Here is a 22859-nt window from a genome sequence, read left to right as displayed (position 1 = left end):
GCGGAGGGTTTAGTCACTGGGGTCTGTGGCCTCGACCTCTCACCTCTCCCACTGACAGGATGGCCTCCCAAACTCGGTGTGGCCACCTGTGTGGTGGGCAGTGGTCTAGGCACGGAGCCTGGAGAGTCAGCCTGGGGGCTTGGTTCTTCCTCGGGAGCTTGGAGCCTCATGCCCAGCGTGGCGCTGGGCTCCCTCCCTGCAGCAAGGGTCTCGGCAGGGGAGAGGGTTGGAGTGGGGCACGCGATCCAGGCCCCTAGCCTCCAGCCAGTGTTGGTGTAAGGCAGGTTTGAGTGGCAGATACAGGGACAGAGGGACAAAGCAAAGGGGCTCAGGGCCTGCTCTGTCCCTGGGCTCCCAGGGAGGTGGCCTCCCTTAGCTACTGCCAGGCACTGGGAAGTGGGCACTGCAGTTCCCACGCCTCCCACTTACAGCTCTAATCAGCTGCTTGGGCGAGGTTTGGGAAATGCCACCCAAACCTCGGCTAATAGGATGGGAGCCCAATAATCGCATCGTGGGCCGTGAGGCTGGCAGGGTCCCGGACGCAGTGTCATCCTCACCATCACCCCCTCTGTCTGTGCTTTCTGACGCCCAGTGTTGCTGAACCCTAAATGCTTCCCACGGTGGTGCACACTGGTGTCCTCACCAGGTGGAGGGAGGTGCCACCGTTGTTCGCTGGTTGGGTGACAGTGGAAAGGCTCTGCTGCAGAGTGTCCCTGACCACTGCCCCGCCCTCCTGATCCAGGGGCCGGTGGACCCACCCGGTGTCTGCGGTGGTGGACCCCCCTGCACCGGGTGCCTGTCCTGCCACACGTGGAGCCTGCCCAGTGCCACTCCATGCCAGCCAAGCTTCCCTCTGTCCCAGGCTCTGTGGTCCCCCATGTTCCCAGCATCCCACCGGCCTCGGCCTCCAGGAGCCCCTCCCTGGTTCGGGACATAGCGCTGTGCGTCTGTTTGCCTTTTCCTTGGTCTCCGTGGACCCACTGCCCTGAGGGAGCGTCCTCTGTGGGGCTCCTGCCCTCCCCGAGGCTTCCTGACAAATCACTGTCACCTGCAGCTTTGCCTGCTGTTTAGTTGTTCACTCACTTGCTCACTCATTCGTTCAATTCACTCACTCACTCCTTCACTCACTCATTCATTCACTCACTCATTCATTCACTCACTCACCCACTCACTCCTTCACTCACTCATTCATTCACTCACTCATTCATTCACTCACTCATTCATTCACTCACTCACCCACTCACTCCTTCACTCACTCATTCACTCACTCATTCATTCACTCACTCATTCATTCACTCACTCACCCACTCACTCCTTCACTCACTCATTCATTCACTCACTCACCCACTCACTCATTCACTCACTCACTCACCCACTCACTCACTCACTCACCCACTCACTCACTCACTCACCCACTCACTCATTCACTCACTCACTCACTCATTCGTTCATTCACTCACCCACTCACTCACTCATTCATTCACTCACTCACTCACCCACTCACTCACTCACCCACTCACTCACTCACCCACTCACTCCTTCACTCACTCACTCCTTCACTCACTCATTCATTCATTCACTCACTCACTCACCCACTCATTCACTCACTCACTCACTCACTCATTCGTTCATTCACTCACCCACTCACTCACTCCTTCACTCACTCACTCATTCATTCACTCACTCACTCATTCAACAAAATTTATGCCACACCTTCTCTGTGTCCCTGAGGAACGTGATGGTGGGGTAGGTGGCTGCTCTCAGAGAGCCTGTGGCTTGTGGGGGGAGATGAGCTGCCACCCCCATAAGTGCCTAGGTTGGTCGAGAGGTGCTATGCTGGGAAATAGCAAGGTGCTGTGCGTTGGGTTTTTTTCCCCACCCAGAGGGGTTCCGCTAGACCACATGTGGCCATGGGGGTGGCAGTGTGTGACCCAGGACAGCAAAGCTGGGGCCAGTGACCTGACAGCAGGGCTAGGCTGCCTGCCTGGGAGACTCTCCCAGGTCCCAGGTTCCGGGGCTCAGCTCCCAGGTGTGGTCCAGGCTGCGGTGCGGGGAGGACTTTCCTTTCCATGGGGAGGGCCTGGGTCTTGTCCAGGCCCGAGGCCTCTCCTTATGGGTCAACTTCGTGGTGGGGAGGGTCCCCCCAGGGACTCTGTCCTGGCGGGTGGGCTGGGGGCTGCCCCCAGGCTCCTGCCCCTGCTCACGGGCCTTCTCTCCTCTCTCCACAGCCGAATGCAGCGCTGGCCTCTGTTTTAACGGCGGCAGCTGCGTTCCCGGCTCAGCCCAGCTGTGCCACTGTCCCCAAGGCTTCCAGGGTCCCCGCTGTCAGTACGGTGAGTAGAGCCCCCGTCAGGCACCGAGGCTCTGACCGTGGGCAGGGGGCACAGTGTTCAAGGGAGACCCTGGACGACTGTCCCTCTCCAATACCCTCACCCTGCGCCCTGCAGCCCAGCTGAGGTTGTGGGAGGAGGGGTGACTCTGAGGCTCCTTCCTCAATGGGTGCCTCTGTACCCCATAATCTTGGAGCCGCCCCCATTCAACCATGCCCTCTGTGGATGGGAATGCAGGTGCAGAGGCGGGCACGGACTGGTGGGGTTGCTGGGCAGCGCAGGAAGTGGCTCGTCCCAGGCGTCTCCGAACTGCCTGCCCACCAGCTGGAGTCTCCCATGTCCTTAATGTTGGAAGGTGGGGGACACCCAGGGGTCCTACCTGAGGTGGTCGGTTGAGAAAATGGTGGCACCCTGGGCACTGAAGCCTGACACCCCATGGGGCACTGTCCCTGGGGGAAATGTTGGCGGGGTGCTCAGGGAGAGGATGGCTAGCGTGTGGGGGCGATAGGACTTTCGTCAGGTGCACACACGTGCGTGAACATGGTCAGAAGTATGCCCCGAAAGTCTCTGGTTGGCGCCTCCGGTTCCCGCTCCCCGCGGCGCGTGGGCTGGCCCGCGGGGTCCTGCTGGGACAGGGCGCAGAGCCACGCCGGCCGCCCGCACAGGCCAAACGCTCCCAGCGGCTTCCCGGGCTTTGAACTCGCCTCCGCTGAGCGGCTGGGGCTCCTTCCGGTGGACACCAGGGCAGACATCCTGAGATGCCCCCTCAAGGTCCAGACGCCCAGCAGGCGACCGGAGGGAGAGCAGGAAATTGTGGGGAGTGGGAGGCCCCCTGCTTGCAGAGGGGAGCCCTCCCTGTCACTGTTCCCTGTGTGTGCACATGTGGTGCCCACTCCTAGTGCCTGGCTGAGGGCCGGGGGCCCAGGGAGGGGTGCTGCTGGCCATTGGAGAGGCTGGCTGGTCGAGGGCCCCCTGCTCGCCGAAGGCTGTGTGCTGGGCTCTGGGTATCTGGGGCGGGGGCTGCTGCCTCGCGCAGGTGGGAGAAGGGCCCCCCCAGGTGCCAAGGGTCCTCGCTTTGTGCCCGCACCAACCAGGCTCCTCCAAGCCTCCGCCAGGCCTCCCGCTGGGTCAGGCTTCCTCCCCTCTGTGGGCTGGCCAGGGGCGACCCAGCCCACCCCGATGCAGGCAGGGGTCCAGGCCAGGAATGGGGGGCCCCTCTCCTCCTCTCGGGGTCTGTAATTAGGCTGACAGGTGGTGTGGAGAAAAGCTCTGAGGACCTTGGGGCTCATTCCTGCTGCTTGACTTGGATTTCTCTGGGAAATACCAGGGCCTTGGGTGGGGGGCTTGGGGGGCAGGGGGAGGGCTGTGGTGGGACAGTCAGCAACACGAACGCTGCTGTGGTCCCCGTGCGGGAGAAGGGCGGGGAGGAGGTGACTCCGGAGGGTGGCCTGTCCTTAGTCATGTCCTCTGAGAAGCGGCAGTGACACAGGGCCAGACCTTTACCTGTCCCCTCCTCCCCACCTGCCTGTCCAGGAGCCCAGCCCTGAGCCCCCAGGGCCAGAGTGCCACCTGAGCCTCCTGTCCCCTATGAGTCCCCGAACTCGGCCTCCTGGGCACCAGAGGGACTGAGGGCTGGGGTGAGGGCTGGGGTGGGGACTGGGGTGGGGGCTGGGATGAGGGCTGGGGTGAGGGTTGGGGTGGGGGCTGGGTGAGGGCTGGGGTGGGGCTGGGGTGGGGGTCATGCCTTGGCAGGGCAGCCCCTTCCTCTCCTCAGTGCCCTGGCCCACACCCCCAGCAGTGCCTCCCGGCCCCTCCTCTGTGCAGGCTCGCAGACCTGCTCTCCAGCACTAACCCCCAATTATAATTGATTCCAGTTTTGAAAATAAAAACCATATTTCTTCTTGTTCCCCCAATTCTTTCATTTGAACAAAAGAGAGGGGGAGGGGAGAGGGACTCTGCTGGCCGAGGGTGGTGAGCAGAGGCGGGAGCCCAGGAAGAGCCGGCCCGCGCCCCCCCCCCTCCCCGCCTGCCCGCTGGGGCTCCGGGCTCAGGGCTTCGTTCCACCTCCCAGCGGAAGGCTTCCTGCAGGAGCACAAAGGGGCCTGTGTGGGCGGCTTGAGGGCGGAGGTGCCCTGGGTGAGCCCACTGCCCAGCCCTGCACCCCACCCAGCCCGGTGCCAGCCAGGCGCAGGCAGCTCTGGTCCAGGGTGGGCTTCGGGCCTTCCAGATGCGCCTGTGCGGCCCAGGGTGACGGCTGCACCCCTGTTGCCCGTTAGGTGGGGTGACAGAGCGGTTTTGTGCAGGTTCCAGGCGTCTGGCGGGGGAGGCCCAGAGCCCCTGGGGGAGGGGGGCCTGCTTTCCCCAAGGACCTGGGCTGGGTATGCACTGTCGGGAGGGATGGTGGCTGGCGACCTGCCTTTGTTCTGGGGTAACCGCGGGCACCGCCTGCCTGAGCCTCCGCCCGTGCAGCTCCCATGTGGCCTCTCCCTCGGGTGGCCGGGGCCTGGACACCCAGGACCACTGGCCTCTCTGCCCTGGGGGTCGGCGGAGGAGGGAGGTGGACCCGGGGACCCTGTCCTGTGGTGGCTCCAGGAGCATATGTTTCATCAGACCGATGAGGAAAGGTTTCCACAGGCCGAAAACGTGGCTTCATCCTACGGGTGCGCCAGGTCACCTGCGTGCTGCGCGAGGGAGCTTGGCAGGTGCCCCCCCGGCCCCCCCAATCTGCTGGGGCGAGTGCTCTTCCTGGCCGAGGGCGGAGGCTTTAAGGAAAAAACAGGCACAGAAAGCTTATGCTTGGGAGCACATAGGCTCTCTCCTGTGCGATGAGTCCTGGCACAGCTGCCCCTGGCCATCTCTCGTGACTTGGCCTGGCCTGACCTCATGGGGCAAGGGCAGACAGAGCTGAGGCCTGGGTTGCCTCTGGGTACCTTCTTGGTCTGGGAAGCTTTGGTTCTGGCTCCCCTCTGGGCCTCAGTTTCCTCACCCATGACATGGGCAGGTTGGGCGGGTCTCTGAGGCAGTTCCGGGACTCTGGCTCCTGGGACCAGTGAGTGATCAGGGCCAACAGTCTGGAGGGCTTCCTGGAGGAGGTGTGCTTGTGGGCTGGGGCAGGTTTGGGGAGAGGCTGGTGGGTTGGAGTGGCTTTCCAGATGGGAGACAGAGGATCGAGGAGCCGAGAGGAGTGGGGGAGCCAGGTTGGCCCCGGGGGCGAGGCGGGGATGCAGAAGGTTCAGCTGGAATCCCAGGACCTTTAGCCTCCTCTCAGAGGGTCGAAAAGACCTGGACGCAGGAGGGCTGCTCTGGGGCTGGCCTGGCAGGTGCCCTTGGGGACCGGGTGTGGCCTGCCCCCCAGGCCCGCCCCACACTGGCAAGGAGAGGCGTGGGTGATCCTACCCGGAGCCTAAACACCGAGGCCACTTGCGCCCTGGTGGGTCCTGCCTTTTGAAGGAGCCTCGGTTCCCCACCTGAGCAGGAAGCCGGTGGGTGGGGGTCCCTGGGAGTGGGAGCAGTGAAGGCAGGAGGTGGCCAGGCCTGGCCGGAGCCCCCGGCCTCGGCTCAAGGGTGACTGTTTCTAAAGGGGAATATTGATTAGCGGAGAGGAAGCAGTGGCCCAGGCCCTCCTCGCTGCCCGCGCCCCTGAGGGTGGGAGCCTGACCCGGGCTGGAGGAGGGCTGCTCTTGGCCACTCTCCAGGGCAGGCCTGGTGACTGCTGCTTGCCTGGGGCCTGGTTCTCCCCTCCCCGGGGGGAGCCTCGCCAGGCCCTTGATCCACTCTGCTCTGTTCCCCGCCCAAGTGGACTGAGTGGCCATGGGCTCCTGCACACACCCCATTAGCTGCACTAGATCCCTCCTTTGAGGATGGCCCCCAAATCTCCAGAGAACCAGCCTCTGGGTGGACCTGGCCTGGTGGGTTGAATGGAGGGAGTGGGTGGCTTTGACTATAATGACAGATGCCCTACTATCAGGACAGGACCCCACTGACCCTCTGACCTTGGTTCCCACTGGCCATGACAGGTCTGGGACACTGAGGCTGCTCCGGGCCAGGTTCCTGCGGGGCGGAGGGCAGGGCGGGAGGGGCATTGGTAGGGATGAGTGTGGGTTGCAGACCCGTCTGCTCCCCGAACTGCCCAGGGATGGCCCCAGCGGAGGCCCAGCTGCCTTTCTAGCGGCTGGCTCAGGGAGGGGCATTCATATTCCTTCAGTGAGTCCTTTAATTACCAGGTCTGTCCCCCCTCCCACCATAAAGGCTCCTCTGTCCTCTGAGATGACTTGTCCCCAGGCCTGGGCCTGGTCTGAGCACAGTGGGGCCATGGCCTCTCTCCAGGCTTCAGAGTCTTGGTCTTTTAATGACATAATTACAGCCGGAGACACTGAGGGGCAGACCCTCCTGGCGTGGAGGTCTGTGGGCTCACCCTACCTGCCCCCATGCCACCCCGCTGGGCTTTTGGTGGGTGGGTATCTCCGGTGCCCCCTGCCCACTCCTGCTTGCTGTCCAGGCAGGACTGAGGCTGGGGTTCAGAGGACAAGGCCCTCTGCCTTCCCCGGCTGCCCCGGGCTAGAGGCCCCACCCTCCTGGGTGGTTTCCTGAGATGATCTGGTGACCCTGCCCCTTGGCCACACTGTCCTGTCCTGTCCCCCCCTTCCCAAGAAACCATCCCAGACTCTGGGTGAAGGCCCTTCTCTGCACTGCACCAGCTCTCCTGGGTGGTCCAGGAGCTTGTTCCGTTTTACATATGGAGATCCTGAGCTGCTGAGTCACAGGGGTCAGCGATGGCTCAGTGTAGGCAGGCAGCCCCCTGGCCCCCCCCAGGGCAGGGCTGGGTGCTCTGTGATGCCTCCGCTGGGGTGGGGGAGCCTGGATGGTGTCGGGGATCCATGCTGCTCAGGTTCCCTGTGTGGGTCCTCAGACTGTCGCCACCACGGGGGTGGATGGATGGACAGGCACTCACGCATGTCCTCCGGGCCTGAGGGGCTGTGCCCGGGGCCCCTGGCAGACCTTTTCCTGGCAGCCCGCTGGGCTGAGTGGAGCCAGGCAGCTGCCCACTTGCCAAGAGGCTGCGGTGCCCAAATCCACAGCCCGCGCCGACCACGGTCGATGGCTTGGAGGCTTCTATTCTGGGCAGAGGAAAGGCTGGGCCAAGCCGAGTGGGACAGGCTGCCTGGCCTGTGGCCGGACCTCACACTGCACCGGGCGCCCTCCTCGCCCCCCGCCCCCCTCGCCCCCCTCACTCCTTGTCCTCTATCTGTACCCTCGCCTGCCCAGGCTTTCCCTGCCCGCGGAGGGGGCAGAGGGCAAAGCCCCCTCCCGGAGGCCTCCCTGTGTCAGACCCTGTGTCAGTACTCCAGGAATCTGTGCCCCCTCCCTGTGGGACCCTCTGTGCCTGGTGCACCCCTTGCCCCCGCGGGGCAGCAGGAGTGTCCATGATTTAGTGTAGCAGCCAGGGCGGAGCTGCGGGGAGGCTGCCCTCTGAATTCCTGGGGAATTCCTGCCTGGGGCGACCCTGCGCCCAGGAGCCAGTTCTGGGGGGGCCTGCCTCCACAGCAGGTTCTGGGGGGGGTCTGCCTCCGCAGCAGTCGGCCCCTCCTGTCCCCGCCCTGTCTGCTGTGCCCACCTGCCCGAGCCTGGCCACCCAGAGCCTTCGCTGCTCTGGAGCAGATTCCAGGAAATGTGCTGATTGCCTGTTTTTAGGGTTCCTGGGGCTGAGCCTGTCTCCCCTCCCAGCAGGGTAATTAAGGAGGGTCTGTGGGGAGGGAGCTGCTGGCCCTGGCCCTGGCCCTCGGGGCAGGCATTCCAGAGCAGGGGCCCTCCCGGGCCAGGCGGGTCTGGGCAGCTTCAGGAGCCCGGCCAGCTGATAACAGGGCAGCCCCGCCCTCCCGGGAGGAGGGTCAGCGAGGGTGTGACTGGGGCGGAGGGTGGGAGGGGGCTGGGGATCCGGGCTGGCTCTGGGCTGGGTCCAGGGCAGACCACCTCCTGGGGCTGGTGGGCTGAGCCAGAGGTGACTGAGCTGCTCACCCCTGTGGGGGCATCTCTGGGTGCTCCTGGGTGACTAGGGCCACGGGAGGCTGGGAGGTTGTCCTGGAGGGAGGTGGCACAGACGAAGCACATTGATGCCAATGCTCCAGACCCATCTGAGGGCCTTTCTCTCCAGCCCCTGCTGGGGGAGGTCATCACAAGTGGCTGGTGCTTCAGGAGCTTACACAGCTGGTCCCTGCTGGGAGCTGTGCGCCTGGTCCCTGCCCCGTGAGAGCTATGGGGCTGGGGGGCCTTGGGGCACGTAGTGCTCTGCTGGGCACTCCCACTCCCCTGTGAGTCCTCCAACACCTTCGTGAAGGGGACACAGGTTTTCGAGGGTCCCTGTTCAGGGCTGAGTGGCCATCCTATCCCCTGCAAGGTCAGGTCAGGGCGCTGGTGTCCCCTGGTGGTGGTGAGAAGCCAGAGCAGGTGCAGGGGACTGCCTGGGATTTAATGCCAACTGTGACCTCCAGGGACAGAGTGCCAGGCTCCCTGCATCTCCTCACCCACCCCTGACACCAGCCCAGCAGGTGTGATGCCTGGTGTCACAGCCGAGGCCTGAGGGACACAGGTGGGAACAAGGTGAGAACCTGATAGGGTCCCAGGGCAAGAATGGGGAAGCGGTGGCCTGGGTGCGCACTGTGCTCGCTCCCTCGCTCATTCAGCGGCCCATCAGTGTGGGCCATGGAGGGGGGATGTGGAACCTGGGCCTGGCCTGGTCCGAGCTGGGGCAGCCACTCCATGCGGTCGCTCTGTGCACCCCCACATTCACCCAAATCTGTCCATGAAGCTGCATCTCCAAGATGCCTTCATGGACCTGCCCTTGTGGCTTTAAGTGATTGAGAGAGAGACAGAGAGAGAGAGACAGAGAGAGAGAGAGAGAGAGACAGGTGTGGATAAGCGTTTGGGCAGGCGGGACAGGCCTGGGGAGGTGCAGGGAAAGTTTGTGTTTGCCAAGGCTTGCTGTGCACTGTGCAGGGGCCCTGGCTGGGCCCTCTTCCCAGCTGGGCAGGGAGCTGAGCTGGTCAGCAGAGCAGAAGGCCTCTGGGAAGTGACCTTTGGGTGGGCTAAGAAGGGGTGTAGGTGAGCGCCAGACCAGAGAAGGGCAGAAGTCCTGGCTGGGCATCAGGATGTTTCTTTGGAGAGAGCTAGTCACCTCCTGGGAGCTCTTGGGGAAAACATGCCGCTCACCCCTGGGCAAGTCCTGGAGGGGACAGCTCCTCTCCTCGCCTGTGACCTTGCCCACTCAGGAGCCAGCCCGGGGAGCCTGCTGCCCTGGCCTCATGTCCTAGGCAGGGCAAGTCTGGCCAAGGGGCTCCTGGCAGGTCAGAGGCTTAGCTGGCCAGAGGGACCAGTGTGTCCAGTCCTGGGTTTCCTACCAGTGAGGTGTGAGGACCAGCAGGCACTGAGCAAGGTGTTGGAACTCAGCTGAGAGCTCTCACTCTAGGGCACAGACAGATGCAGACTTGAACATACACACATGCATGTACGTGTACACACACACTTGCACACAATGCACACATGCATACAGATGTGTACATTCTTGTGCACATGCACTCATGCACACATATGCTCATGTACTTATGTGCACAATGCATGCACACACACTCATGTGCACACATGCACAATACACTCATGCACATAGTGTACATGCATACACACATACACTCGTGTGCACACATGCACAATGCACTCACGCACACATGTGCGCACACAGGCACATAAACACACCAACATATGCACACACTTGTACACACATGCACACACATGCATGTACACGGTGCTCATGCGCACACATGCGCACACACATACACTTGAGCACACTCATGCACACATATGCACACGTATACATTTGCACGCACACATACACATCTATGCAGGCACACACACATATGCATACATACACATGCACACGCAGAGGAGATGGGCTGGGTGTCTAAGCCCTTCTGTAGCTTCACCCCCAGGGTGGGGCACTCAGAAGTGGGGCGCTAGCTCCCAGCTGCAGCCCGTCTGCTGAGCCAGAGAGCTGAAATGTCCCAGGAACTTGGCCTCGGAGGGGGAGTGGAGACCTGGACATTTGGGGAACCAAGGAATGTTCTTGGCTCCCTTCCGGGCCTTTTACATTTTGTCTTGTTTTCTGGGAAACACATGGAAAAAAGCGCCCCATTTCCACATTTTTGGAAGCTGATTTGTATAAACAGACCGAACCTGATAACTTGCAGAGTAAACAGAAACTCCGTCCGAAGGCAGGAAAGCGTCAGCCTTGGCGTGGCGGAGACGCACTTGCCCGGTGTCTCCCTCGCTCCCTCGATTTCCTCCTGCCGCGCCCACTTTCCGAGGAGGCTGTTCCGCGGGTGCACACTTGGCATAGGGCAGGCACAGTGCGTTTTCATGGGATCAGGCTCCCATGGGCTGCTGGCCTTGGACACGCCCCCAGGGTCTCTGGGCCCAGGGCCTTCCTCTCTAAATGGGCAGTGGGTCACCTGGTGGCAGTCAGGCGTCTGTCTGAAGGCCTTGAGTCCTTGGTACTCAGTAGATTCTAGCCCTGAGGGTGGCTGTCACGTGACAAGGGACTGGGGGCCTTGATCCTAGGCTGATGGCAGAGGAGACGGGGCTCTTCTGGGCCTGCCCTGGGCGGTTCCACTTCCTTAAACCCTCTAATGATACCTTCATGCCCACTGCCTGCTGGGGTTCCGCTCAGGAACCTGCAGGGCCCCTCATCTCCAACCTGCCTGAACGTCCCATGGTGCCAGGTCCCCCATGGCCCTGGGCTTTGGCAGCGCAGGCGGCACCCCAGTCCCCAGAGCCCTGCTCAAGGCCCGACTCTCTGCCTTTCTCCGGCCACAGCCCTGGCAGCCTCTGCCCGTGGATGTGAACACATCTTCTGAAGGCTGTCTCTCGCTGGGGGCCTTGTCTTCATGGCCCCCTCCTGCTGGCCAGAGACAAGGGGGATTTGGCAGGTGCTTCCTGAGAACCTGAAACTTCACTTGACCCCCTGCCACCTCCGTGCCTGTCCCTGGGCAGCAGAGGGGCCGTGACCTGCCCCCTGCCCCTGGAGTCCCTGGATGTTGGCCTGCCCCGTGACCTTATCCTGGAGGGGAGCGCCTGGTGGCCTTGGAAATTCAGAGTGGGTGAGGCCTGTCTGACCATTTCTAGGCGACTCACTCTTGGTTTCCATGGTTGCCCTGGAAACCAGAGATGGGGAGGGGGTGCTGGGGCGCAGCCTCTCCTGGCCTGGGAAGGAACCTGGGAAAAGCATGGGAACGCTTGGCCCCCTTAAGTGCACGCTGTTGAGTGAAAGAAGCCCGTTCGTAAAGGCTGCGTGTGGCGTGACTCCTACTACAGAACTTTCTGGAAAAGGCAGAACCCTGGGGGCGGTAGAGAGATGGGTGGTGGCCCAGGGGCTGGCGGGGGATGCACAGGCGGGGCACAGGGGGTTGTGAGGGCAGTGACATTATTCGATATGATGCCACAGCGGTGGAGATGGTCACTGTCCATGTTTGGGTCTCCCAGGAGGTCCACCGCCCAGGGACGCTGGGCTGCGGTGGAAACCACGTGTCAGTGCTGCCTGTCGGGGTGACCACGCAGCGCATGTGGGTGCTGGAGAGATGAGGCGCGTGTGGGGAGGGGGTTACGTGGGACTCTGCACTTTCTCTTCAGGTTTCCATAAACCCGAAACTGCTCTAAGAAATAAAATCTATGGATTCCAAACAAGACAAAATAAGACTTAGCCTTGTGGCCTTCGGGCTGGCGCGGCCTGACCTCGTCCTGAGGGCGCCTCCCTGTCCCGCGTCAGGCGCGGCCCCCCTGCTCTCTTGCGTTTTCTTGGCGCGTGGCTCATGGTGCTTTCAGCCTCGTTTTCTTTGCCTCCCAAGGACGGCTCCGTGGCCTCCGTCTCTCTGCCTCTCACCCTCACGCCCCCAGATCTCCACGTGGTTTCTAACTGTCCATTACAAACGTCTGGAAGTTGATGTTTGAATGGTCAGGCCGCGAGGTTCCCGGGGTGGTCCTGGCAAAGGCCCTGAGGGTGTGGCCCGAGGGCTCCCTTCTGTGGCAAAGGCACTAACTGTACCCGACTAGGAGAACCACCGCCTGGGGGTGCGGCCTCTGAAGGTGATTCTCCAGGCCGGGGTCCCGGGGGCTCCAGCAGCTGCCTTCCTTCACCTCCGCGGGGTCCCAGGCAGCCACCCAGGCGGTTCCTGGAGCTGCCACCAGGGGGTGACATTGGACCAGCACAGCCCGGTGCCCTCCAGGTGCGGATGGACAGGAAGGCGTGTCCCTGACAGCTCTGAGGGGCCCAACGAGAAGGGCTCCCTTTAGAAGCTGGACGGCAAACCCTGGGCATCTGGAGCCAGTGCCCACGGGGCCACACTGCAAAGGGCCCACGGGCTCCTGCAGACGGCCAGCCGTGGGGGCGCTCAGCACGGCTGGGCCCTCAGAGCAGTGGGGGGCAGGGCCGGTGCAGTCTGCACCCCTGCCCGGGCCGCACCCCTGGGGAGACAGAGGGTGCCCTCCGAGCCTGTCTGAGCAGACTCAGCCCCTGGATGCTTCTTCCAGGAGGCCTCCCTGATGCACCTTCTGCACTTCTTTCCTTGACCGCCCACCTCCGCTTGGGCTTCTCAGGCTCCCTCTCCCCCACCCCATGGGGCTTCCCCTCCTTGTCTGACGCCTGGGGCCCTCGCGGGTGCTTGTTGGGGGCGTGAGAGATGGGGGGCCTTCATCCAGCTCCCTCCTCCGGCGCTGGGGTGGGGCGGGGTCCGGCGGGGATTGCACTGGAATGTGCCGGCTGCCGGGGCGGAGGGACTGCTGAGCTGCAGAGGAGATAACCACCCGAGGGGAGCCTGGGCCTGGCAGCCCAGCTCGCTCAGAGAGTGGCTCCCCTCCATGCGGGGCCCCTCCTGGGCCTGGAGGCCAGGGACGCGGGGCAGCCAGGAGGAGTGAGAACTGTTCTCGAAAGAAGTGTGTTTTTCTTTCCAGTTTTGTGTTTTTTTTTAAATAAACCTTTCAGCCAATGGATTACAACATTGAAGTTTTCATTGATCTTTTTTTAAAAAAATATGTTTTTATTTTTTAACATGTCTTTATTGATTTCAGAGAGAGGGAGAGGGAGAGATAGAAACGTCAGTGATGAGAGAGAGCCATTGATCGGCTGCCCCCGGGGATCGAGCCTGTGACCTGGGCATGTGCCCTGACGGGGAATCGAACTGTGACCTCCTGGTTCATGACACTCAACCACTGAGCCACACCGGCCGGCTTTTCTTTCCAGTGTTTAAGGTGCTGCATACCTAGTAACTGCATTCATTTTCCTCTGCTGCCAGGAGAAATCGCCACCAGCTTAGCGCCTTCAAGCAGCGTACATTTATCCCTTCGTGGTTCTGGAGGTTCTGGAGGTCCCGCGTCCAACACGGGTCTCCCGGGGCTAAAGTGCAGCTTCAGGCGGGACCGGTTCCTTCTGGAGGCCCCCAGGGAGCGTCCGGTTCCTTCCGGGGCCCAGAGGCGCCCGCCTCCCTTGGCTCGTGGCCCCATCCTCATGCTCAAAGCCTGCCTCGTGGCATCTCTGACCCCGCTCTGCGGGTCGTCGCTTCTATTTCTTGGGCTTCGCCTCTCCCGCTTCCCCTGCCCTCCTGTGATTACACCTGGCCCACCCGCTCCGCCCAGGACGCTCTCCCTCCGGCGAGCTCAGCCGGTCTGCAAACACTTGGCCCTGGAGTGACAGTCACAGGGTCCGGGGGTTAGGCTGGGGGCATCTCCGGGGACACTGTTCTGCCTGCCACAGTAACTAAATATGGGGAAGCAGGAAAAAGGACTGCAGCCTTGCCCCCAAGCCCAGCAGGACGGCAGGCCACCCCTGACCGGCCCCGCTGCACCGGGAGCTGTGGGGGCCCAGGGCGCGAGCCCCACCGAGGCAGCGGGGCGCCTCCTTTGTGGGGCTCTCTCCCACCCCTGCTCGCTCGGGCCCCTGCAGGAGGTAACCGCACATTTAATCCCATCCAGCAAACAGCCTCGGACCTGCCAGTTGCCATGGCAACCTCCTAAAAGGCCCTTGACGTTTTCTACCCTAAGGAGCTCCCGGTGGTCTCTTTGGGCCACGGTTGAGGAGTCCAGTCTGGGAGCCGGTCAGTTGGCTTCACACGTGGCTCCCGGGTGGCGTGGTCCCGCGGCCCCACTGCCTGTCCTGGGTACTGCGGGTGTGGAGGGCCACGCACGGCCCTGCGGGATGTCCCATTGGCACAGGGGAGATCATGTAGCGCCCGGGGCGGGGCAGGCTGAGCCCACCGGGAAGAGGGGCTCTGCGGGCCACAGAGCCTGCTCGGCAGGATTGGGGAACCTGGGATCCCGTCATCTGTGGGGGAGTAAAGCGGAGATGAGGCCGTTTCAGTGGGTCCCACGGGGCCCGGGCCGCCCCCAGCCGCGCCCCCCCCGGGCGATGGTGGGACAGCTTTTTAGCGGGGGCCTGTTTCAGGCGCTTTCCCTTTGAAGGCTGCTCAGAGGCAGATCCTCCTTGAGCCCTGTGTCCCCAGCCAGGGGCAGGGCCGGGTCCCTGGCTGCCAGCCTGGTCCCTGCCCCACCTGGCAGGCGCTCCCCCGGTAGCTGGGAAGCTCCGCGTTGGCCTGAGAGCCGGGAGGCTTCTGGGACAAGCCGAGGCGGGTGCCCGGCCTGGCAGCATCGTGAAGGAGAGCGGGGTGAATGCAGGGAGGACTCTGTGCCCTGGCGTCCCAGCCGTTCCCTGAGAGGAGCAGGGCCTCGGTTCTGGTGTCAAGGGCCTGAGGCCCAGCTGCGAGTTTTCATTTCTGCCCCGAGTGGGATTAGGTGCCGATGGGCGCAGTGCTCGCCTCTGAGCCCCGCGGGCCCGGCGGTCCTCGTGGCTGCGTTCCTCTCGGTCTCAGAGATGAGGAAACCGAGGCCCAACAGCCCAGGGGCTGAGCAGCTGGGGCCCGTGCCGGCTTTCGGGTGCTGCCTCGCCTGGTGGGGCAGAGTGGAGGTGCTGGGGGGCCTCCGAACCCCGGCTCTGGCGGGACCTGCCCCAGCAGCAGCAGGAGTTCGTGCTGGGACCTCCCTCCTGCCCCGCCGGCCAGGCCTGGGTGTAGGGCTGGCTCCACGTGGCCGTGACCCAGGAACACTGGCCCCTGGAGGAGGCAGGGGAAGTGCTCCTGGAGCTCAGGACCAGCGGCCCTGCCCGCACCTGGGCTTAGCCTGGGGCCACGGATTTTGAATTCTGGCCTCCAGAACTGTGAGAGGGTACAATTCTGTTGTTTAAGCCCCAGGCCTGAGGTGCTTTGTCACAGCAGCCCCGGGACACTGTACTGTCACCTCTCGCTGTGGCCGGGACACCCTGGGGCCCCTGCCTGACTCCAGGGGAATTTCTGACTCTCCTGGGTCAAAGCCAAGGTTGTCTGCACCTCTGCCCTGACCTGGCCAGGAGCCTGGGGACCTCCCCCGTGCTGGGACCGCCCCTGCCAGTCCTTCCCAATGTCCCCACCTTTGCAGCCTGGTTACCTTGGAGCCACCTTCCCTCCCATGGCTGACTCTCAGTGCCCCCAGCCCAGCATCTTTTGTGTTTCTCTGTCTGACCCCTAGGGCGTCTGTCCCCCAAGGCTGGCTCGGAGCCCCCACAAGGGCCTGGTGTTACCTGTCAGGGCTGGAACCCCTGCCCATGACGTGCAGCAGGGTGTGTGGGAAGGGGGTGACTCAGGTGGGGCCTGGCAGGCTCAGAGGCAGGCCCCGACCTGCTCTGGCTGGGATGCCGAGCGGGCACGTAGGCCTGCGGAGCTCGCTCACACGGGCCCCCGGTGTCCCGCTGCCCCCGAGGGGAGGAGGGGAGGCAGGCTTCTGGGGTGGAACATTCTTGGGGAGATATACAGGCATCCCCCCACTTCCTGCCCAGGGAAGGGGTTCCCCACACTGGTGCCCTTTGATGTGTGGCTCATGGGATGCTTCCAGCACCGCTCTTCCCAGATCTTGGCCCTCCTGCCCTTCAGCTGGGCACAGCGGGATGTGGGGCTGTCCCCTTCTTTGGGGGGACCTCTTTCAGGCCCCTGAAAACTCAGGGCCTTTTGTGAAGCCCTTACATGAGGTCTGCCCCTCCACACCTGCAGCTCCCACATGTCCGTCTACAGAGGCCCGTGTGGGACTCCAGCCAGCTGGCCCACAGCCCTCTGCTGGGACTTGGTGCAGCCCTGCCTGTCTGGGTGACACCTGGCTGCAGGAGGAGAATTCCTGGCTTCCTCACAGGCAGGGCCTTATAAATCCGGGCTCCTGACAGGTGGCCCGCAGCCTGGGAGGGTGGCAGGGATGGGGTGACTGTCTCCACAGGCCTGGTGAGCCAAGGCCCGGCCATCCCCTGCCCACCAGGCTTGGCGACCTCCCTGGGTGGTTGCAGCCTCCATTCCGCAGGTGGGCCTTCCCCACCCTCATGGGCTCTTCCTCACTGACAGGTGGGGGACCCCTGGCCATGCCCTGTGCCCCCCCATGCTCTACCTACAGACTCCCAGGCGGCGACGTGATGTGGTTGGGGACACAGGAGAGATGGCCTGAGTTGTGGGCTCTCAGAGGGCTGGTCACCTGCCTCCACTGCTTCTCTCCTGATGTTTGTTCAGACCCGTGGGCCCAGTACCCACCCCAAACTGGCACAGCCCAGCTGCGGGGGGACATAGGTGTTGGTGGCTCGCCCAGTGCAGATCCAGCAGGGCTCAGCCTAGCAGGGCGTGGAGGGGCTGTTGGGGGTGCCGTGGCCGTCTCCACCCTGGTGTTGGGGGTCCGGGCGAGGTGCTGTGTTATATGGTTGGCAGCCTCCATGCCCGGGCAGCTGTGGGAGCTCACGGGGCCTGAAGGCTCGCCCACCGGGCAGCCTGCCCTCCTGGCTGCCCAGCAGAGGGGCCCGAACAGGCGGCAGCTTCTGGGTGCAGCTCGCACCCAGCCACACCCGGCCACGCCTTGTTAGGGGCCTGGCCTCTGCGCCATCTCCCCAGCTGGGCCTCCAAGGGAACCCCTGGGCCCTGATCCTGGACTCTGACCCCTGTGCTGGGCCGACCTCCGTCTGGCCCTATGTAACTAGCTAGGAATTCCCGGAAAATTCCCGATGTTCGCCTTGGCAGGCCCGGATGAAGTTTGCATTCCAGCGGTCCCGAGGGGATTCCGGCCACGGCCGTTCCCGTGGGACCGTGGCCCCCCGCACCCTGCGCCTGCCTTGGGGTCTTCTAGAGACCCTCCCAAAGAGCCACAGAGATGAGTGCCGGAGCCATTGGGGGCCTTGGAGGCTGAGAGGGCGGGAGGCAGCCCCTCCCGGACCTGGGGTGGGCGGCCGGGCCGGGGCTGGAGGCGGGGGCGCTTGGGCGCCCCACAGACGCAGGCGGCCACCTAGGAAGCAAGCAGCAGCCTGCCTGTGGGCAGCCTCAGTCTCACAGGCCCCGGCCTAGGGGCAGCTGTGGGGGGCGCGACGCACCCAGCCCCGGGGAGCCCTTCAACCCCGTCTGGCCAGATGCCCAGCCCCAGGGGCCACGCCCATAGGGCAGGACGCAGGAAGGGGAGCTGTTTGGGGTCTCCCGTCCTGCTTGACCCTCCGTGCCAGCCCACGTTGGGGCAGCTGCGAGGGTGACGGTGGGCCTTGTCCTGCCTCAGCACTGGGCAAAGCCTGGCGTCCCTGCAAACCGACAGCTGGACTCACACAGGGCCGCTCCTGTGCTAACAAGGGGCACTCGAATGCTGCGGGGTGGCCGCTTGTCCTGGGTGCGTGAGGGGCCCGGTGGCAGCATGGCTCTGCTGCCGCCAGGTTTGCGCATGATTGTCCCCCTCGTGGGGCCTGTCTGGAGGGGCGGGGCTTGCCTGTCTCTGCCGGGCGATGTCCTCTTGTGGCGGGGGGGCGGGGGTGTCCGGGGCCTGGAGTGGCCGTGGCTGTGAGGTCCCCTTAGGGTGGCTCACAGCTTCTCCTCCTTGCAGATGTGGATGAGTGCGCCACTGGCAACGGGGGCTGCGAGGGCCAGTGCTGCAACAGCGTGGGGGGCTTCCACTGCCGCTGCCCCCCCGGCCGCCAGCTGCAGGGAGACGGCAGGACCTGCAGAGGTAGGTCTTGGGCCCGGCCACCACCCTGCCTACCACAGCCACTGCCCACAGCCACTGCCCACAGCCACTGCCCACAGCCTCTGCCCACACCCACTGCCCACACCCACTGCCCACAGCCACTGCCCACAGCCTCTGCCCACAGCCACTGCCCACAGCCACTGCCCACAGCCTCTGCCCACAGCCACTGCCCACAGCCTCTGCCCACAGCCACTGCCTACAGCCTCTGCCCACAGCCACTGCCCACAGCCTCTGCCCACAGCCACTGCCCACACCCACTGCCCACAGCCTCTGTCCACAGCCTCTGCCCACAGCCACTGCCCACAGCCTCTGCCCACACCCACTGCCCACAGCCTCTGCCCACACCCACTGCCCACAGCCACTGCCCACACCCACTGCCCACAGCCACTGCCCACAGCCACCACCTTGCCTGGTTGGTCCTGGAGGCCACCTCTTCGCCCCCACCCGGGGTTCCTCTGAGGGGGACCACTCAGGGTCCTGGGTCATGCTCAGTCCTCGGGGTCCTCCCTGCCTGACCCACCCCCCACACTCGTAGGGGTCTACGTGTCTCTCCTGAAATGAGGTTGGGAAACTCAGAAACCTGATGTGGGTGGGAGCACCCGGGGGGCTGTGCAGGGGTGGGTGGCTGCTCTGTCCCTGGGGAGATGCAGGTGGAGAAGGTGGGTGGGCAGCCAGCTGGCCAAGCGCAGGCCCTGTGAGGGAGGGAGGGTGGCTGTGTGCCGGGCGTGCATGAGGGCACCGGTGGGCACCGTGCCCCGGTGAGGGCTCACTGAGGCCCTGGCAGGGGTCTGGAAGCGTTCACCAGCTCCGGGCACACCCTGTACCCAGCTCTGCACCCAGCCCTGCCATCTCTGGTGGGCTGTCAGCAAATCAAGAACAGACAGAAAGAGAGGGAGGGAGAGAGAGGTTAAGGCTGAGGTGGGAAGAGGGTGGGGTGGCGAGGTGGGGAGGTGGGGTCTCCCACGCACCCCCCTTCACCTGCTCCAGCCCCTGCCTGGCCTGACCACCGGAGGGCTGGGTTCCGTCCTGCGGGCATCTGCTTTCCCTCAGACAGCCTCTGTCATCCCCTCTCCCAGCGCTTCCTTTCCCGAAAAAGCACTGTCTCCAGCTGCCGGCACCAGCTGTGAGCCGTCTGTGAGGTCGGGCAGGGGGAGCCTGCAGGAACTGGTCTGGGGTCCCGGAGGGCAGCCTGCTCTACAGGGCCTGGGGTCTGAGGGGCAGCCTGCTGGATTGGGGCTGGGGCTGGGGCTGGGGGCTGCCCACTGGCTGGGGTCCGGGGCTGGGGGGCTGCCTGCTGGACGGGGTTTGGGTTCTGGGAGACAGCCTGCTGGACCGTCTGGGGACCTGGGGGCTCCCTGTCCAAGCTGCTCCGCAAACACTGTTTGCAGGCTCGAGGTCTCAGTGGCAACAGGAGGTGTGTGGGGTGGGGACAGCAGAGAGGCCCCCGTGACCCCTTGTTTATGCCCAGGACCTGGGGACCCTGTGCCGCTGGGGGGGGGGTGCAGGAGCCAGGGCTCCGTGAGAGGGGAGATGCCTCCACATCACCCACTGAGTTAGGCTTTTGCTTGATCTCCCTTCTGTGAACCAAGCCCATTGGGATGGCAGAGCCCGCTGAGGCCGTACCCAACCCCAGGGCACTAGCGCAGGGGAGGTGGGCGGAGGGGAGGAGTGCCTCCCTCTAGATCCCTGGTAAGGAGGGGCTTCCAGCGGCCAGCCCTCCCTCCCGGTCTCCTGCCAGTGCCTCTGAAGTAAGGTGACCTCTCTGGAGTAAGGAATGACCCAAGGGGCCTAGGACGTGCCAGGCCCGGGGCAGGCTCCCCGTGAGTGTGAGGCCCCCTCACCCTGGCCCAGGGTGCCCACAGGTGAGACAGGACAGCCCATGACACAGCTTCTCCCTCCGAGGTTCTCCTGGGCTCTGGCACCCCTAAGGTGCCCTAGGAGGATTCTGGCTGCACCCCGCCTTCCTCAGGAACACTGCCCAAGCTCAGGGGCCTGGCCTCTGCAGGCCTTTACTTCTACATCTGGATTCCTGCCAGGGGCTCCCCTGCCCAGGGGTCTCCCAGCTTGGGACTGGGCCTCGGGCTTCCCATCCCCTCACCCTTTTGTTCTTCAGCCCCCAGAGCCTGCTCAGAACCTGTGGGGTACGCACCCCACCCGTTGTTGGTGTCTGGGACCCCTGCTCTCCCATGAGGGCTTGTGCCAGGCTGCCTTACAGGGGTCTTCTGATGTGTGCCTGGGTTCCCAGTGCTGGCTGAGCCCAGCGCCAGGCAGAGCCGGCAGCGTGTCTGCAGGTCCCGAACTCGGCCCCTGGCACAGGTGGGCAGCTGGCCTAGACTGTGTCCTTAGCAGGCGTTGGAGCCCCTTAACCCAGGAGGTCCCTGAGACAGGCAGGCCAGGCTGTCGCCACCCAGCAGAGCTGGCTGAAGGTGGGATGGGGTTGAGATGACCCCGGGGGCAGGGGGAACCAGACGGGAGGGAAGGCCTCAGGCCTGCATCCCGCTGCGAGCCTGGCCCGTCCCAGCCCCGGCCCCTGGGAGCTGGCTGACCCCGGCCCTGCATGTTTGGAATGGCTGGGGCTCTAGTCACCGCGTGGCCTGCAGGGCCCTGCTGAGAGCCAAGCGCCTGCAGTGTTTTCTGTCTCCCTGCAAGGCCGGCCTCCCCCGAAACCGAGCAGGGCTCGCAGGGCGGCCGCTGGCCATGTGCGAGCAGAGCCAAAAGGAAATCAAGATGTTACCTCGGGGAAGAAGGTGCTGCTGGCTGGCGGAGGGAGGGCGGTGCGCCGAGTTGATGGTGGGGTGAGCCCAGAACCCGCACGGACCTACGCATCGGCTCTGTAAACCCTGCGCTGGCAGGGGGCCTGGCCAAGGGCGCCGGGCCTGCGCTCCGGGAGCGTCGCCAGGCCGGTGTGTGTGACATGTTCTGGGAGACCGTCCTGGAGCAGGAGCCGTGTGCTCACTCGCTCGCTCTGCCGGGCAGCAGAGGCCGGAGCGACAGTGTCTCCCAGGCCAGGCTGCTGCTCCCCACCAGGGCGTGGCTCAGCCGGGTGCCAGCTGCCCCCAGGCCAGAGACAGGTTCAGTCTTGTGGGTCACAGAAGGGGGATCCTGGGGAGAAAAGTCAGGTCCACTGCAAAGCTCGCCCTGGCCTCCCAGCTTTCCACGTTGGCCCCTCTGGGGAAGCCGCTCTAGGGCCAGACTCTGGGTCAGTGAGCCCCTTGGATGAGACTCCGAACCTCAGTCTCTTCTTCTGGAAAGTGGAACTAATAACGTTCTTGCCTCAGGGCCCTTAGGGGACTCAAGGGAAAGCCCGAGGCCCACGGCCCAGCGCCTGTAGCAGGCTCCCAGCCCCGGGCCAGCACAGGATGCAGGGAGGGGCTGCATCCTGAGGGGGACCCACTCCCCACCTGGGCCTTGGGGTACTGCTCTCACCTCCACCCTCACTGTATTCTCTTGACCGAGGTCCACAGGGACCAGGCCCAGGGGCTGGGGGCTACGTCCAGGCCTGAGGGTGAGGGGGACACTAGGACCCTAATCAGGCCCAGGAAGGGAGACCTACATCCAGCCCACAAGGGGGAACGGGGCCTCCATCAGGCTAGGGGACCCTGACAGGTTCTGGTACCTCCCCAAGGTCCCCTGTCCCCTCCCCTCACTTCCCCAGTCTGCAATGGGACCCTCTGTCCTGTGAAAGCCCGTCTGTGAGATGGGCCCGTCCTCACACCGACTGGGTGGTTTGGCCTGCGGACAACGCTGCCATTGGAGTGGGTGGGGGTGGATTTCCAGTCCCCTCCGAGGGAGAAACGCTGTCGTCTGGAGAAAGTCAGGGGCCTCTCTCCACGCGGGAGGCTCAGGCTTGGGGGGGGACTCCCTGTCCAGGCCTGCCTTCCCACACCAGGGGTGGGACTCTGCGAGACCCTGCTGACCACTCCTTCCGGGAGATAAGGGGGGGCTAGAGGAAGCTGGCGGCTGGACTGGGGGGGGGCATCCCCCAGCGAAGGCCTTCTCAGCCCAGCTCGAGGGGGCTCGGGGCCTGGAGGCAGCAGTGCTGTCCCCGGACCCCAGCCCACGGCCCGGCTTTGACAACTGCTCTGAGCCTCTGGGCGCACTGCCCCGGTCCTGGGACCTCCCTTTCCAGAGCGAGAGACCCTGTCTGAGGTGTGTGAGCTCAGGGTCGCGGGAGCAGGCGGCCTCTCGCTGCCGCCGGCCTGCCCCGCCTGCCTCCACTGCCGTGGCCCCCGTCTCCCCAGTCCTGTCCCCCTCCGGGAAAGCAGCCCAGCCGGGAGGGAGACTGACAGGGCTCCTCTCACACCCCCTCTGCCTGGCCGCGAGGAGGGAGCCGCCAGGGTCTCACCGTCCCCAGGGGGAAGCAAGAATGTGGGAAGTGATAGGTCCTGATAAGGACGCCTCGGGGCTCCCCTGGGTCAGGAGGGCCGAGGGCTGACC

General features: G+C 64.2%; 1 protein-coding gene across 1 annotated transcript in view; it reads left to right on the top strand.

The window, feature by feature from the left end:
• The window catches only part of MEGF6 (multiple EGF like domains 6), a 70614-nt gene that overhangs the window by 15754 nt on the left and 32001 nt on the right, over positions 1-22859 (top strand). The window contains exons 4-5 of the mRNA XM_016213535.2: positions 2229-2333; positions 18282-18404. Coding sequence (XP_016069021.2) covers positions 2229-2333; positions 18282-18404 — 228 coding nt within the window. The remainder of the gene's footprint in view (positions 1-2228; positions 2334-18281; positions 18405-22859) is intronic.

This window comes from Miniopterus natalensis, chromosome 9 (assembly GCF_054644295.1).
Source record: "Miniopterus natalensis isolate mMinNat1 chromosome 9, mMinNat1.hap1, whole genome shotgun sequence".
NCBI lineage: Eukaryota > Metazoa > Chordata > Mammalia > Chiroptera > Miniopteridae > Miniopterus > Miniopterus natalensis.
The sequence above is the reverse complement of the archived record's forward strand: the minus strand, read 5'-3'. Positions and strand labels throughout refer to the sequence as shown.